Source organism: Haemaphysalis longicornis, unplaced genomic scaffold (genome assembly GCF_048455015.1).
Source record: "Haemaphysalis longicornis isolate Haplotype H1 unplaced genomic scaffold, Haemaphysalis longicornis Haplotype H1 scaffold_4, whole genome shotgun sequence".
In the NCBI taxonomy this organism is placed as follows: Eukaryota; Metazoa; Arthropoda; class Arachnida; order Ixodida; family Ixodidae; genus Haemaphysalis; species Haemaphysalis longicornis.
Window position 1 is genome coordinate 183,113,449 of NW_027526361.1, and position 16,241 is coordinate 183,129,689.

At 47.2% G+C, this 16,241-nt stretch overlaps 1 protein-coding gene across 1 annotated transcript in view; it reads right to left on the bottom strand.

Annotated features, from left to right (window-relative positions):
• The window catches only part of LOC144180137 (cytochrome P450 3A13-like), a 128,188-nt gene that overhangs the window by 44,730 nt on the left and 67,217 nt on the right, over window positions 1-16,241 (bottom strand). Inside the window, exons 7-9 of the mRNA XM_077708529.1 lie at window positions 12,618-12,763; window positions 7,093-7,208; window positions 6,458-6,599 (exon numbers count right to left, since the gene is read on the bottom strand). Coding sequence (XP_077564655.1) covers window positions 6,458-6,599; window positions 7,093-7,208; window positions 12,618-12,763 — 404 coding nt within the window. The remainder of the gene's footprint in view (window positions 1-6,457; window positions 6,600-7,092; window positions 7,209-12,617; window positions 12,764-16,241) is intronic.

Below are 16,241 nucleotides of genomic sequence, written 5' to 3' on the forward strand. Positions count from 1 at the left end.
CGTATATCCTGGCATAGCGGAGCTAAGCCACTGCTTTTTTTTTTTTTGAGGAGGAGGAATTATACAAATTCCAGTACGCATGATTTAGTATGTAGCGTATGCGTGGTAAAAAATATAGTATTAATTTGTGGATGAGGAATTATAGCAATTCGAGAACCCAGAGTTCTGAATTTTTAACGTTCATTGGTTAAGATATTCCCTGTTCCGCAAAATCAGCACGCATGTCCGAGTGCGGTCTTGAAAGCGTGTGGTTTCTGCATGCAAGAGTCGGTTCTTAAATGCGGGGACGTTTCGTTTTCTGCGCAGCGTGCAGTGTTTCGTCTTTTTTTCTCTCTCTCTCTGGCGCTCCGTTATCCTAGCCACGACTTTAACTAGAGTCCTCTTGTGCTTCTATACTGGTTACGAAACTTCGCCCACCGCTTCATACAGGCACCGCGGGTGCCGCTGCAGGCGCCACCGCCGTTGAGAGGGCATCCAGTCGCAAACCGTTGTAACGTTTTCCCTGTCTCGGCATACAAATCTTTGCTGCCTTCGTGTGCCACGCTTTGGTTTAGCTTAGTTTTTTAAAGATGATAGTCTATCTCGGGCTACTTAAAACCAGAAACCAGACAAAGACTATCGTCTTTTGTCGACATTTGCAACGGGAGGGGCAGATACGGGTCCAATTTGTTTTGTTTCGTAGCGACAAATCGTCGAATCTTTGGAAATGTTCACCGCCTGGCTTTCATGCGCGGTTTTTATTTTTCTTATGCGATTACCCCCTACTTACTCCAGCCAGGGCCAATAACTGCCCACCGTCGTCGGGCTTTAGTGCACCATCATGTTTATGTTTTTTTTTTCGTTGTTTTCTTTGCGTGGTATTTATAACCATTGTACAGGATGGAGCTCTGCAGTAAACTGAGAAAAAAGCTACCAATAGGAGTAAATACCAGTAGTTCCACTACACAAAAATGAACCCCTTAATTGCGCTTCAATGCGCCCAACACGACAGAAAGAAAATACAGTAATTCCTCGTTAACTCGTAGTCTCAAAATTCGGTGAAAATGGCGAGATAAGCGGAGTTTCGAGTTAAGGGAAATGCCGAAAATTTGTGGCCAGGATCCTGAAATAAGAGCTAATGCTGGTAACAAAAGCTCCCGTTCACAGGGAGTTTTCGTATTAAAGGCAAAGGAACTTGCAGCAAAAAAGAAATTTTATTATTAAGGAAAAAAGAACTGCGTGCTGCTCGCCTCTTTCGCCTGGCCATCTGGCCCCATAAAAGCGTTCTGGAGCTGCTCAGTGCATTACATCACTTGTTGGTGACGGTCACTACATTATACCTTGCTGCGAACCAGGCGCAGCATATTTCTTGTTTCTGTCGTTGTAGGCACTTCTCGAAGCTCTTCTTCGTCCTCATGATCAGCTGCTTCGTCAAACAGCTTTCTCCAATGATGTAGGCGTCGGAGAGCATTCCAGTAAAGGGAACATCGGCGTCGTACACGTAAATGGGCTGTTCAAAACCGCGTTCGGCGCGTAGTGGGAGGTGAGCGTTAGAACGGATACCTCATCAGCTGTCTGTGGAGGTCTTTTGCTTGGGTCCTCTCTGTCAATATTTCAAGATATCCCCCGAAAAAATTTGCGAGATAAATGGTGGCGGAAATGCACGGCAAAAAAAGTTTCCACTTAACACTTCGAGATATCCGAATTAGAAGTAATGAGGGATGCGAGTAAAGCGAAAGTACAATGAGAATGTCGGTTGGAAGACTTCGTGCCCAGTTGGTTGGATTGAAAAATTCTCCACAAAAACACGGGATTAAAACACAAATTCTCGTCACACACCGTGTATCTTTCGGCAACAACGCTTTTAAATCTTTCCTACTACTAAATCCCAAACATGAAATTAAAATAAATTTATTGGAGTGCGCAAAAAAAGAAGACAATTAAAATCCATGAAGGGAGGCAAACGCCAGAGGTTCGATGACACAAGAAATTCATTTTCTCCGCTATAATGTGCAGCAGAGGGCGGAAACACGATATCGAAATAAAAAAAATTCAATCATCTCCACGAAGTGGATCATGACGAGTTGGCGAAGCACTGGGGATCGTTCTTACCGTAAAACACCCGTGAGAGTGCTTACTGCTGCTAAAAAATACAATACAATTCAATTTAATCGAGTCCAATCCAATTCATTTCATTTCACTCCCATCCAATCCACTCCAATCCAAATCCAATTCAATCCAATTCAATCCAATGCGCCTCGCGCATGTGGAGCACGGCTCTCCAGGAGCACTCTCTCTCACCCTCTCTCCCTCTCTCTTACCTTTTGTGAGCCTTTTATTTTGTTCTTAACCTTTTGTGAACCTTTTTTTCACAGATGTTTCAATTTACACGGTGCTGTGCGTCCCTCTCTGTCTCTCTAACCTTTCGTGAACCTTTTGTTCACAGATGTTTTAATTTACACGGTGCTGTGCGTCTCTCTCTGTGTGTGTGTGTGTGTGTGTACCATTTTGTGAAGCTTTTATTTCGTTCTTGTTAACCTTTTGTGAGCCTTTTGTTCACAGTTGTTTCGATTTACTCGGTGCTTTTCGTCTCTCTCTCGCCTTCTCTCTCTCTGTCTGTGTCTCTCTCTAACTTTTTGTGAACTTTTTTTTTCTTGTTAACCTTTTCGTGAACCTTTTGTTCACAGATGTTTCGATTTACATGGTACAGTGCCGTGAGCACGGACGCCGGGCGACGGACGGACAAGCTCAGCCTTAAGGTGCTTCGCCCCTAAAAGCAGACAGATAACATTACAAAGCTGCTTTAAGTACTAGCTTCTACACAGGGCAGGGCAAATTTTCAAGGATGGTATGAAAGCGCAGTTACGTTGCTGATCAGGCAAAAACAGGCTTTTCGTTCACCGCGTTTTGTACAATGATAGGTCCATGAGGCTCGCACAAGGGTACATTTGTTTGATCGCTTCTCTGCCAGCTTTGTTTCCTCCCTTGCCCTGCTGGGCATGTTCCTCTCTTCGTCACGTGAACCATCTTATTGTTTTCCTATTTCTGGCATGAAAACAAAATGCAGGCGGCAGAGGATAAGAAAGTGAATTGCCTGAGCCACCGTTCCCATAAACTCCAGTTGACAGCAGCAGAAAATGTACGAATTTCGAGAAAAACGTGTTCGACGGTACCCATGTATAGGCACCGGTCACTGCTCAGAGGGCGCAACGAATACGTACATCCAGCGCCGCCCCGCGGAAGCTTGAGCTAACTTTGGGTCGGTGAGAGGCAGACGGCGGCCGCGTGTTCATATATTCGGCACCTCTCGGTTTGTTTTTGCGATTCTGCAATTGTTTTTGAAAAGTGTCTCGACCTTGAAAACTGTTCTGGCAAATAGTTTCCCCGTGTCTCAAGTGCTTCTGTGCGATTTCGGGACAATTACGGGGGTGAACTACTACTGTCGGCGTCGCGTGCGGGAGAAGTTACAGAGATTGTACGTTCCCGCACGCGTGTGCGCCGTGAAAGTAACTGACGGGACAGACATCGTTGCGAAGTCCCATTCTCAGCAAGAGAAGGTTATTTACAGCGCCAATTCAGGTCCGTAGCCAGCGTATACAACGGCGCTCCGCGACAGAAGCGTGTTTGTGTTATTGTTTCCTGTGTTCGCGCAACCACACTTCAGTTACTTTTAAATGCAGAGCATTTCAGTAACTCACGATGTCACCCGCGTTGACGTCCGTAGTCGTAGTCCGCACCGTCGTTGTCCGCACCCCTCCCCCTACACTATATAAAAAAAGATACTATCCGGCACCTGGTTTCGATCCCTCGACCCTGCGGGTGGAACGCAATGTACATGGTGCTCTACCCACTTCGCCACAAAGCCGACACAGAATGGGAGGCTACTAACGCGCCTTATATTCTTGACTCATTCAAACTACGTCAAGAAGCTGCTGATACAACGCATTCACTACCACCAACTCCCCAAACACTAAACGTTAACGCAATACACCAACCCCCTATGCGACGCATTTACTCAAGTCCCCCTCGCGGGGAGATGGGCCCAATTTTTTCGGTTGTCCTTCTTCAGCTCGCTTGGTGTTGTCACTAATTAACAACGCATTCCAAACGTTATCAGCTGTTGACAAAGTAAACACAGTTCCACACAGTTCGAAAGCTCCTGCGGAGCGGCGGTTGTCTTTACGAAGATTCCGTTTAGTATCTATCTTGTGAGAAATGTTAGAGTCGTCTTAGCGGCTAATTGTGATACAGTTTGTTCAGGCCGTTCAGAATTCTCCAAAAAAGTATTTCCTCCTCCTGCTTCCCATCCTCTGCTTAAACAATAATAACCTCAACTTTCAGAGTACGCAAAACGCATTAAAGAATTCTCCTCGCCATCCTTTCTGTAAACAATAATAACCTCAACTTTCAGAGTATTCAAAGCAAATTAAAGAAGTCAGCGTGAGTGAATGCATCCTTGCCTTTGACAGCTTTCCACGCTCTCGCTTGGAATGCGTGGCCGAACTATGTACACTTTGGGGAACAAAGTAGGGCAGTAAGCGGGATGCGTATTGACCGTCTTGACATTGCTTTTGGCATCACCCGGAAAGTGCTGTGAATGCATATTCTTGTGCCGCCTTTTGGTATCCATTCGGTGCCGTGCATGTCGCTAAAAAAAGGTTACTCCTGATAAAACAATAGTGGCGGAAGCGGTAATACCTTGTGTTATGCAACTACTACGACGGCATGCGATTCTTAGCAGCGGGGATGTGCATGAACACTGAAAGTAAACGTATTAGTTTTACGGCCCTTCGTGTCTGCGCTGCGCATAAACGGTAATCGTACTCATAAGTTTACTACTTCCACTGACAAAAAATGTCATGACTTTCTTACTTCCTTGAATTTTCTTACTGCTAAAATCATTTCTTGCGACGCTTATTCTCCCACGGCTGCCCGAGCGAGAAACCAGGGCCCGTTTGCCCGAACTTTAGCGCTGTCTATGTAATAAGTCGTTCGCCCGAAAGTTTTCTGGCAACCAGCTTATTTTCCGTGGCCGACTTCGACTTATTGGCGTCTTATTCGTGAGCGGGAACCTAATCGGGAACTTATGCGTACGGGCAAACGGGCCCTGCACAGAACGATGGCAGGCTGCCTTTCGCGATTGTGTCTGTCCTTCGCGCAGCAGTAGCGGCGCTACCACTAATTGTTTCCTGGAGCCTTTTGACCCTTTTGAACCCTTAAACTTGCAATTATAACTATGTTTCTTAAAATTCTTCCGTCACACAACGTCCAACCGCACGCAGCGCGTCTGTTTTTACGTGCGCTGAACGGCCGGTCGCAACATCCACCGACCCAGTGTTGCTCGGCGAGAGGCGGCGCTGGAGTCACGCGCAAACTGCAGTGTCCGGTGCCTATAGACACTGAGCAAGCAATTTTGTGTGCCGTAACTTCTGTAACGCCCTCTTCGACAATTCAGAGCAGGCTCGATGACGTTGATTCACTGCTGTTCTTGTGACTCAGCGTCCGTGATCGGGGCTTCGCCTTTTTTAGTCTGGCAAGCCTTCGAACTTTCCAGGGATGTCGTTAGACCTCAGAATCAGTTTGCCGGGCTGAAGTGAACCGCACCGCCATTGACAACGACTTCATTCTCACGGAAGCCACCGTGAGAACGCGCCTCCTAGACCAAAGGTTAAGAAGAGCCATACACAAATAACACAACCCTCCGCCTAACGACGACGGTAGTTGAACGCGAAGCTTTCTTGGGGTGGATTTTTTGGTTGCCCAATCCCACAGTGCGAGCACGTGCTACTCTTCAGACGCGCACCCGTTTTCTAGATTACCCACAGCAACTCTCGGGTGTGCTCTCCGCAGGCCCAACGTTTGGGTTTGGAGTGTACAGCGCGAATCGCTGCCGGCTGCTTGACGTTCAGTGAACAATGTTTTGAGCGGGTGCAGACTTGAGATGTTACGTCCCGCGATGTGATGCTAGGCCTAACGTCCTGAACCTCAAAATAGAAAGTTAGTCCTAACCTCTTGTGCCTAACAACGTCCTAAACGTCAAATAGGGAAGTTAGGCCTAACCTCTTGTGCCTAACAACGTCCTAAACCTCGAAATAGGAAGTAAGGCCTCACGGCTTGTGGTTAACAGCCTTACGGCGCTCAGAACAACGCCATTCTCATCCCTCGTTGCCTTGTGGGTAGCGGCTGTCGATGTTCGCCTCGCAACATGATGTTAGGCCTAACGTCATATTAGTGGGAGGGGGCGTAATGGAGCCATCGCCAAGCATTCCAGGAAAGCGTTTTCATTTTGGTACACTTCACCCACGATCATCATCATCGTCAGAGAGAGTTGGCTTTCCTGCGAGGAGTATTGCGTTAAAGACGCCATCAGTGAGAATACTGACGCTTCGCTCTAACAGCCTCACACGCGCCTTCTATGCAGCGGCTGCATCACGTGCGAGGGGCAATAGACGGGAGGGTCAAAAGTGTCGGTACTCGCCCTTTGCACAGAGGGTCGCGTCCGGTTTCTCGTCCGAACCGATGTCGAAGAGACGGCTCTCCACCTCACTGCAACTCTCTGGGCTCTGCACGAGACGACCTTTTTGTGCGTCCATCATACACTGAAGAAAGTCTTCCTGTGGCTGAAGGAGACAGGCGACATATCAAACGTAAGCAATCATTCAATTATTGCAGTACTAGCATTTCGGTGGTCTTAAAGCAACACACACTTCGCCCTTTTGGGGGTCTATTGTAGCGAGTCAGAATTTGTTGCTGTCGCTGGGAACTATTTCCAAGAACGAAAATCTGTATGTGCGATAACACTTTGGAAATATTACGCGCTGTAGCTGCACCTCGGCTTCCTTGTAGTAATGGCGAGAAGCTCGAAGTAGTGAAGCCACGAGAGGCTCGAAATACAAAAAAAGCCTGGAAATCAGTGGTGTTACGACGTCCTTTGTTCGTCGAATTTCAAAGGCATATTTGCTAACATTTATCTGATAATCGCATTCGGCTGAATCTCACTCGAGCGTGCAGCCGGAAAATGCAACGAAAGTATGCTGGAGAAGTTCCTGAGCCCACCACATGAAAAAGGCTGGGGGTTTCTCCAGCAGAAACAGGATTAAAGCAAGAACACACCTGTTTTTCTTCTTCTCTGTTTCGCATGATTTGCTGGCACACTTTCTTAAAGTAGGCAAAAGATTCGCCGTTTAATACGTTTAGCTTCAAAGCCCTCGCCACTCCTGGAAACAACGCTGAAAAAGAAAGAGTGCAGCATACTTTATTTCCCTGTGTTTGAAGCGGGAGACCTGAGGTGTCAGTTTTATCGGGGTCCTTCAATGCTTTTCGAAAAGCATTGAAGGACTCTGGTTTTATATTGCATAAACATTTTCACTACTCTTTTCTTCTTTTCATTCGCTGCGCTTCCACTTGACCTTTGCACTGTTATTTGAAGCAAAAAATGCAATAAACTGCCGACACTCATGCTCCGAAAGTAGTTGTATGAAAGGATGTACAAATAATTAGGTATGGCACCACATCAAACTTAAGAAAATACACCAGTGGTACCAAGTAGAAAGGAATACTGTAAGGTGATTTTTGTAACCATGTGTCTTTTTTTCAGTTAGCGCGCTGCATGCTCTGATACAACTATTAGAATAACAAGCTACTTATTATTAGCTTAGTTTTATGTGCCGTTGTCGTAGTGCAAGGGAACGTGCAGTTAAGCAGAGTTGCTGTAGTATGTCGACAACGTAGCCAAATCTTCGCACAACAGCATAAAAGCCTACATACATTTTATACCACACCAAATGGTTCTACCAATTGCCAAAAAGCGCTAGGGAGCTGCTGTTGGAAAGCTCTATAAAACTAAATATGAATAGGAACGAATCAAATGTAATGTTTAACAGACGCGCAAAAAAACCCGACCTTTATCGCAGGTTGTGCAATTTTTGTAGATGTGCAAGAATTTAACTACTTCGGGCAAGTTGTCAGTTCTGATCCCAAACACGATAAAAAAAATTTGGCTTAGAAATAATGTGGCGTGAGGGCATTCAGAAAGCACGCTCTGCTTATGAACATCAACCACTCTCTATCACTCTAATGAAACGTATGCGACGAATGTTTGCATCCAGCAATGACTTTAAGGGCATAAAGTTGTCCCCTTACTAAGCACCTGGATGGGAAAGCTAGGTTGGCATTGCAATCAGTGGGATGGAACGCTTCAGATTGTAAGAAATGAGCATGCCATATCACTGGACACACTCGGGTGAGAGACATCACAGCTCAAATTCACATGAAGAAGTAAACTTTGGCAGGACATGTGGAGCAGAGAAGTAACAACAGGTGGACCGTTAGGGAAGCAGGAACGATACCGATACGATAAGCGCGACTAGATGTAGGGGAGACCGCTAACTACATAGAGGATCAAATTATAAAAGCCGGCGGCAAGCATAAGGCACCGCAAGGCAAGAATGGTTGGAAGGAAATGCGAGAAGCCTTCGTCCTACAGAGCGCACAAGCGCACTGATTTTCGGTGGTAATGATTATGGTGTTGGTGATCCTTATGCCAATCGCAGCAATGTCGACAATGATGATGATGATCACGACGCCGACATCCAGATTCTGGTGAAACCCACTCCCAAACCGCAGGCCTGCTAGCAGGACATCTCATCCCCGTAATTATATCACGGTGACACAGAACAGAAAGGGAACTACATCGCCATATATTTCCGACTACAGGACTGGCTGTCCCATGACCATTACGCTGACTACGAGCAATATAACTTCACGTGAGATAACGATGTCAAGAGAGGAGTGATAAAGATGTGTTCTTGGGGACCTTGCTGCTACATAAAACAAAGCTTGCTTGCGCTTCGTTCCGGGAGATTTTCTCTTTTTTGGAGGGCGGGGGGAGAGGAGGCGGGGGGGGGGAGCTGATGTGTAGTATCATGTAGATAGTCCGCCAAGATCAAGCGCTGTCTTCTGGACTTCCTCCGGGAAATGGGTGCCAACTTGTACCTCTAGGACGCATACTATCGCAATTGAAAAAAAGCGCTTTGCCGCGCGTTTATAAGCCTGTTTACAAGCCCCCCAGAGAAAAAACTGGCCGGCGTCAATACCAAAACTGAAACGATCCGAATGAGTTTAAAGGGGCACTGACACAAAAATTTTGCATCTTGTTTTTTTTGTTGCGATAAGTAGCTAGTGACCTACTTATAACCTGTAGAAACCTCATTTGCTTCAGCGTGCGACGGTTGTTTAATTAGAGGCATTTTCAATGCGGCCAGTCGCAGTTTCGGTTTCAGCGAGTGCCGCAAAACGATGGATTTTGTGGATTTTGTGTGAACAAAGCTGACCACGTGACCGTCGGAGGGATATCACAGAGCAGAGCCGCCGTAGCACTGTCGAATCCGCATCGACGGCAGTTTCTGCGAATGCCCCCACGTACTGATCTCGTGAGGCGCTTAATTAAAAAGCGACCGTGGATGTGACGCAGGCGCTGCGAGTGCAAATGCTACCGCGGCTAAAGAACGACGCGCGACGCTCGAGACGGTGGGTGGCAAGACGCGCGCTGGGAGCAGCCGGCCGGTCTGCCTACAGGTCCGCCTACAGATGTGTTCGGCTTAGCACTGCGGCGGATATTCGAGTGCCGCTCTCGTAAGCGGTGCAGATGACAATTTTTAATGCAACCCGCCATCGCATCATTAACTCCTTTCTCATGTAAGCCACCATGGTCGGGACTTGGGGACAATTTCGTGCAGCGGTAACAAGCTATCACTCGAGCTACCTGCACCGGCCGCCGCCGTGGCCGCCGCCTGCACAGCGACCGTGCGGCTAGCTCAGTGGGCTTTTCGTGCCTCCGCCGCGTTTTCGCATCCAATGGTAATAAACAGTAATAGAAACAGAGTGCCTGGAATCGCTGTAGAACTTCGGTCGCAGCCAGCTGCCCGATTAGCTGACGAAATCACGGCGCCTCCGCCGCCAACGATCGGGTCGTTCGTTCTCGAGAGCAGAAGCTCCGCCCTCCGGCCCTCCGATTGGAGCGGCGAGCCGGGCGAGCCGGCAAAAAGCGCCGGCAGTGCGGAAGCGGCAAACACAAACTCGTGACGTGTGTGGATGTTGTTTATTTACAATTGCGCGTGGTCCTCTGCTGGCTGCTCGGTTGCGTTTCGCACACTTTAAAATTGATTTTAAATATGTTCTAGGCTGTATTCGCCGCTGATATTTTGCAGATGATGTATATGTGTTCCCACCAATCTATCTCCGAAGTTATCTCGCCTTCAAAATTTTGTGTCAGTGCCCCTTTAAAGGGGAGAGCTTGGAATGGGGCCATTTGGGTTTTAACTTGAACCATCGCCGGCGCTAAGCGGGGCATCGACACAGAAGTACACACATGAGTTAAGCACCGAAGCGAGTGCGCAAGTACTCAAGTACACAAACGAGTGCGCTTTACTCGTTTGTGTACTTCTTCCATGTCCCCCTTAGCGCCAGCAATAGTTCGAGCTTAAAGGCGTTTCGTCGGATTTTGCCTACACAAGGCTACAAGCAACGGAAGGAGTTTATTTTTATTGGAAAATAAACAATACAAGGAAATCCTCGGAGGGGGTGTGTGGCTATGCAGAACTAGTGGGAAGAAAGTAAATAAAGTATAAGTATAATAAATTGTACATTTGAATAAATAATAAAAGTAAAGTAAGTACTATGGCAGTGAGAAAGTATCAGGACATGTCACCCAGCTTAGAGAACTTTCCAAACCTATAGAAGAGCTCAGTGTACAGATATGCGTATATTCGGGGTCAGAACTTTGTTCCGGATGGAATCTTGTGCAAAGCATGAAGAGAGCGACAAACAACTTTATTACACCCGTTTAGTATTACGGCGTGGTGGGTACCTATTGTCCGGGCCTCCTGTTTCCATGTCGTCGGTGGCTGCTCTGGCGATTTTTCGGCACTGCCCCTCGTAGTCGCCGCTAGACAGTGCCTCATTCCACTGCTCCTCTGTTGGAGGGCATCAGTTAATTTGGTCGCACCCCGCTGCCGTGCAGAAGAGGGTGGCGAGTTCGTTGTAATGAGGCACAGCTTCGGGCATTGGGTAAATTAAAGTTTGTATAGTCGGGAGAAGGGGGGGGGGGGACTGTTCGCTTGGATTGAATGGGGTGCTGCATGACACGGTCTTCGCATTTTGCGATGACGACGTGAGAATTTAATTCGGGTTTCTTTGTAGCAGCTTACGATTTTAGAATATACGGGCATAAGGGGAGAACAGAACTCTCGTTGGAGGGCTGCCAGTTCAGGAAGGCATGCGCGAGCCCAGGAGTGCGCCTGTTGATTGCCCTCTAGAGTTTCATGGCCACGTTAATTTGAATGGGTTATTTCATTTGTAGCCGATTGCTCTTCTTTGGGCTGTTTTGCCGAAGCGCTCCCTCGTCGGTTGCCTGTAAACAAGCGCGGAAGAATCGTCGTTAGGGCTTGCTTTGGGGAAGTCAAGGTTACTGCATGAGAAAAGTTCGCCGAAATCATCAGAGCGGGAACAGGCAAAAAGAAACGAACTGCGGTGAAGCAACATGCTGAAATCGCACCGGAGAAGACTACAAAGGAAAGCGGCGAAGCGGTGTGCATTCGTCACCAAACCGAAATCTCAATCTAAAAGCACCACAATGTAGGCAGTGACACCGCACTGACGCATTTTGACCCCACCGCAAGATACGTTCTTGAGCGGCGCGCAGAAGATGAGAAACCAATTCATCATTATTAGCAGCAACAGCAGCATCGAACGTACAACGCTAGACGAATGCTTCCTCAGGCATCCTGCGCTGCCAACTTGCATCGTCCTCATTAATTAATAAAAAATATCATTCCTGCAACACGAAGTAATACCCCCCCCCCCCCCGGATCTATGGATTATCCTGCCTCTCGTTCTCTTCAAGGCTTAACTCGAGCTTTTTCTCTGAATGTAAGCTAAGGTGCTTGTTCCCTATTCCACGACGGTCGCTTCCCATCCTGAAAGGAACAGACAACCGATTTTTGTGGATTATATGCTCTATAACCCCGATACAAGGGCATAACTTGAGATACCTTTAACAGACAAGGTTGTTTTATAGGGCTATAAAGTGTTTGGTAGCGGAATTTTATGTATAACAAACTTAGGTTTGCTGTCAAAACGAATTCTGGTGACCAAGGTAGTGCGCCGTGCGGCAACATACATTCAGCTGTGCCTGAGATGAAAAGAGGCATTTATAAACTTGCCCCCACCTAAAAAATAGTGAGATGTAGTTTCTTTACATTCCTTTGTGCCGTTTTCGAATCGCTGACGGAGCTGTTTGGGCACAAATGGTAGTGCCACGTGCTGATACTAAATGGCGCCCCCTTTCAGGCTTTCGGAAATTTAAGGCTAAACTAAATTATTTCCAGCAATCTATTAAGAAATTAGTTGTCGCTACGCCACTGCATAAAACGTTGCCTTTCATGTGAGCTAGAGGACGTGCACTCCACAAAAGTCGGTCGTCTGTCCCTGTAAGCGTTATTCCTTCACCTTTGCATGGCTAGTTGAAACTTGTTTTAACCTGTCCTTGCTTTAACAACAATGGTTCAAATAGAAACCGCAGCTTCAATCCAACCATGCTCAGGCCTTGCCGTGATGAACAGCGTCGATGGGAAACATACCTGCAAGAAGGAGCTTCGGTGTGACAGTTACTAAAAGGGCTTTCCGGGCCTCAGTGACAAATTCATTCGTAGCATCCGTGTACGAATCGAGTCTTGTCCCAAAAACGCATCTCGCGATTACGTCCAGAGAAAAGTGTCCGTAAAACCTGCAAAAAACGGCAATAAGCCCTGCGAACAGTCCTGTAAGGCGAAATAAACGCGCAGGCAAAATCATGCGCGTATCTACGGTGAGGAAAAGTAGGATACGTTAGTTATCCGAACCGAGGCAACAAGGTCAATATAAGATGGTAAAAGCTATATTGAACGTCATTAAAAAGATGGCAGCAATTTCTCGGGCATTGCTTGAGGTGATTTAGCGTCTAAAGGTCCAACAAGACGAAAGATCCAACGATACGAAAGGTCCAACAGTGGATATTCCGTCTCAGTAGACCTTTCATCTCGTTGGACATTCAGGCTCGATTGGACCTTCAGACTCGGTGGATCTTTCGTATCGTTGTACATTCAGGCTCGACTGGAACTTCCGTCTCGGTGGATCTTTCGTTTCGTTGGACATTCCGGCTCTTACTATTAAATTAATGTCCGAAGCACTTTAAAGTTACCTTCAATGACCTCTACTGCAATATAGTTGCGGGACCTTCTGCATTTTCATATTCAATAACTTTTACACGATAATTTAAAGTGAAATGTACATCTGGCGCCTCTGATTTACGTCGTAAAATTTGAATCTGCCTACAACGCTATTGACGAAAGCAAGCTTGGTCGCGAGTACGTGTCTGAGGGTGCCGAAATAGGACTTCAGTTTTTTCATTCGGACCTGTTTTATCATTCGGGAAAACTGAAGGAGTTTTTCTCGTCTTTGTTAGTGTGCACTAATATCAGCAAAAAAAATAATATTCCCGAGCTTTATCATGTTCCGCAGCGCTAAGGAAACAAGCAAACAGTCACGTGTTCTTCGATTCAAAAAAGGAGGGTGCTACGACAGTCGCATCACACTCACCGCGTACGCGCTCGAGTGTCCGTCAACTGCTCGCAAACCGTAAGAAGCGGTCGATGCGGATGAGGTTGTATATTCTCAGTTCGGTATCATCAAGGCGTCAGTTTGATGTGTCATTTGTCATCCAAGATTTCACATATTAATTAGTTATTCAGATAAAACATCCAACTTGAATATCTTCGCTTCTGGTATTTCGTTTAAATTTCGCGTCCACTTATATAAATGATGTTATTGTGCTTCACGCTGTCACAAGAGCAAGCCCAAATACAAGCTTCAAGCCGTAGAATGATCGTAGTATTCACTTTTCAAATCTGGAAACTTTTCAAAAACCATCTTCTTTTTCATCGATTCCCTTTCCTCATCTGTCCGCAACACTAGAAATTTGGCGATGCCCGAAGCAGCATAGACTCAGCACCTGGACATTCAGGGTGTTACATCGACAAAAGGAACACTTTAAAAAAACTTTCCTGAGCGTATCGCTGCTTCGTTCGCGCTCAAACTTCTCACGGAGGTCGCATTTTGTGGTCTATTTTTTTTTTCACTTGGAACAACGACAGCAGATACCTGTTTATTCTGCAAATACATAATATCTATTTTCGACAATGGCAAAATGGTGGCCATTATGGACGGGCAAGCTGATCTTGGATCGGTGGTGCCACCTGAGATATGCAAAACGAAACGAGCGATGAGGATTCACGGTAGGAAGGAGCCGAATGAGGTAGCAGACGATCAGAACTCCTCTTTTGTTGATTGCTTAGGATTGCCACAAAGAATTACATAGCAGCTAGTACAACTCATAATACTGTATTCCTGCGGCTCATTGTTGTCGATACCAGTCATCTGGTTTCGGATCAACTGTCTTCTGCTGTGGCAGGTTACCCCACTTTCCGAAATAAGGCTTCGATTCTTTGTTCACGTTTATTGCTTTGTTCTCGTTTTACTTTAATATTATTCTATGCGTGCGTGTCTGTGCTTGTGACATGGCGTCATGAGATCATTCACAGCATACAAAAAGCATATTTTATTCACCTGCAGTGAATGATATCATGGCATCATGTCACAAGCACAGAATGTTCGCCGTTGTCATGGTAAGAAATCGCCGCGACAAAAAGGACAACCACGACAGCGAAAAAACGTGCACAGCTGACGACGATGACGAAGACACGAGGACGCGTTCTGCGGGGTACGTGCTAAACACCCCAAGGCCACCATCATCATCAGCGCCTCGCGGGGTCATTGACCCCCTACTCATGAGCCGGCCAATCGCAAGAAGCCAGCGACAGAGGCCGGCGGCAGGAGGCAATCGCGGTGTGAAGAACGGGGAAGGAGCCGGTGTGTGGAGCGAGACCGGGATGCACGGCGGTCGGGCGACCAGACCCGTGCCGTGCCCCAAGAGGTCCTCCTCAACTGCAACCTCCACAACTTCACCATCGCGAGAAAGTCGTGTCGCCGTGCGTGGGTAGGGGACAGCGACCCCCCAAGAGAGCTGCGTTCGCCACAACGGTGCAACGGGAGCTCGGTGCGCGCGCTACCACTCCGGCCACCACACGCCACCTCGACCTTTTAACACCGAAGCATCACCACCGGGACGAGAGGTAGGAGAACCCCGTTCCCGCAGCGAACCATTACTGTGTGCTCGCCCTGAATTCCCGGACCTTGACTGTTTCGCGCTTCTTGAACTCTTTCCCGTTTGCTATGCCGCATTCTCGCTAATTTCTACCTTGTTCTCTAGCTTTGTTTTGTTCCCTCTTATTCTTTAGTGGTCTCTGTTTGTGATGTGTGTCCTTATGTGAGTTCCGGGTATTGTAAAACCTAGTCTCGTTTCCAAAGTTATTCTTGTAATTACTATTGTCCCATCGAACCTGACAATAATTGGCGTCCGCGGCAGGACGAGACTATTTTGTTTTGTGTACCCTTAAAAACCAGGCATGGACACAGAGGAATTATTTGAACTGGGGACGCGCTTAGGACTAAGCGGCGACGATCTTGAACAGTGGGTGCTTGAGGAGCAGAGCTACTGGCGGGAAGAGAAAGAGTTAGAGCTAGAATCGCTCAAAAAGATTGCCGAAATGGAGAAGGTGCGTGCGGCAATAGAGAAGCAGCGCGAAGAGCACGTGCGAGCGGGCGTGGAAATTGAAAAAGAAACTTTCCAGTTGCGGCTACGACTCGCGGAGCTTGAGGCGACGCGGAGGAATACTTCTCAGTCAGAGGATGGCACAGAAACCTATGACAGAGTGATACTTTTCGCACCACCGACTTCTAGCACAGACCTGATCATGCTGCCTTTAAAAGGAGTACTAGAGGTCACCCAACCATGTGAACTTGTCGCAACCAAAAAATGTCAAAGAGCGCTTCATCCGGACCGAAACACCGAAACCTCTGAAATAGCGGAGGCGCCGACATCAAACTTCATTGTAGGCGGGTCAGTTGAGCCTGAGGTAAAGGACGTCACTAGAACCAGTCCGAAGAGCTTCTTGCCTCCAGAGCAGTGCTCTGTAACAGAAGAGAGTTCTTTCAGTGACGAGACGGTCCTGCACCCCCAGATTGCTGCCAAATGCGAAAAGGTAGTTGCGAGGACAAAGGACCCGATAAGTTACACACTGAGACAATGCCTCGGTCGGCCAAAAGGT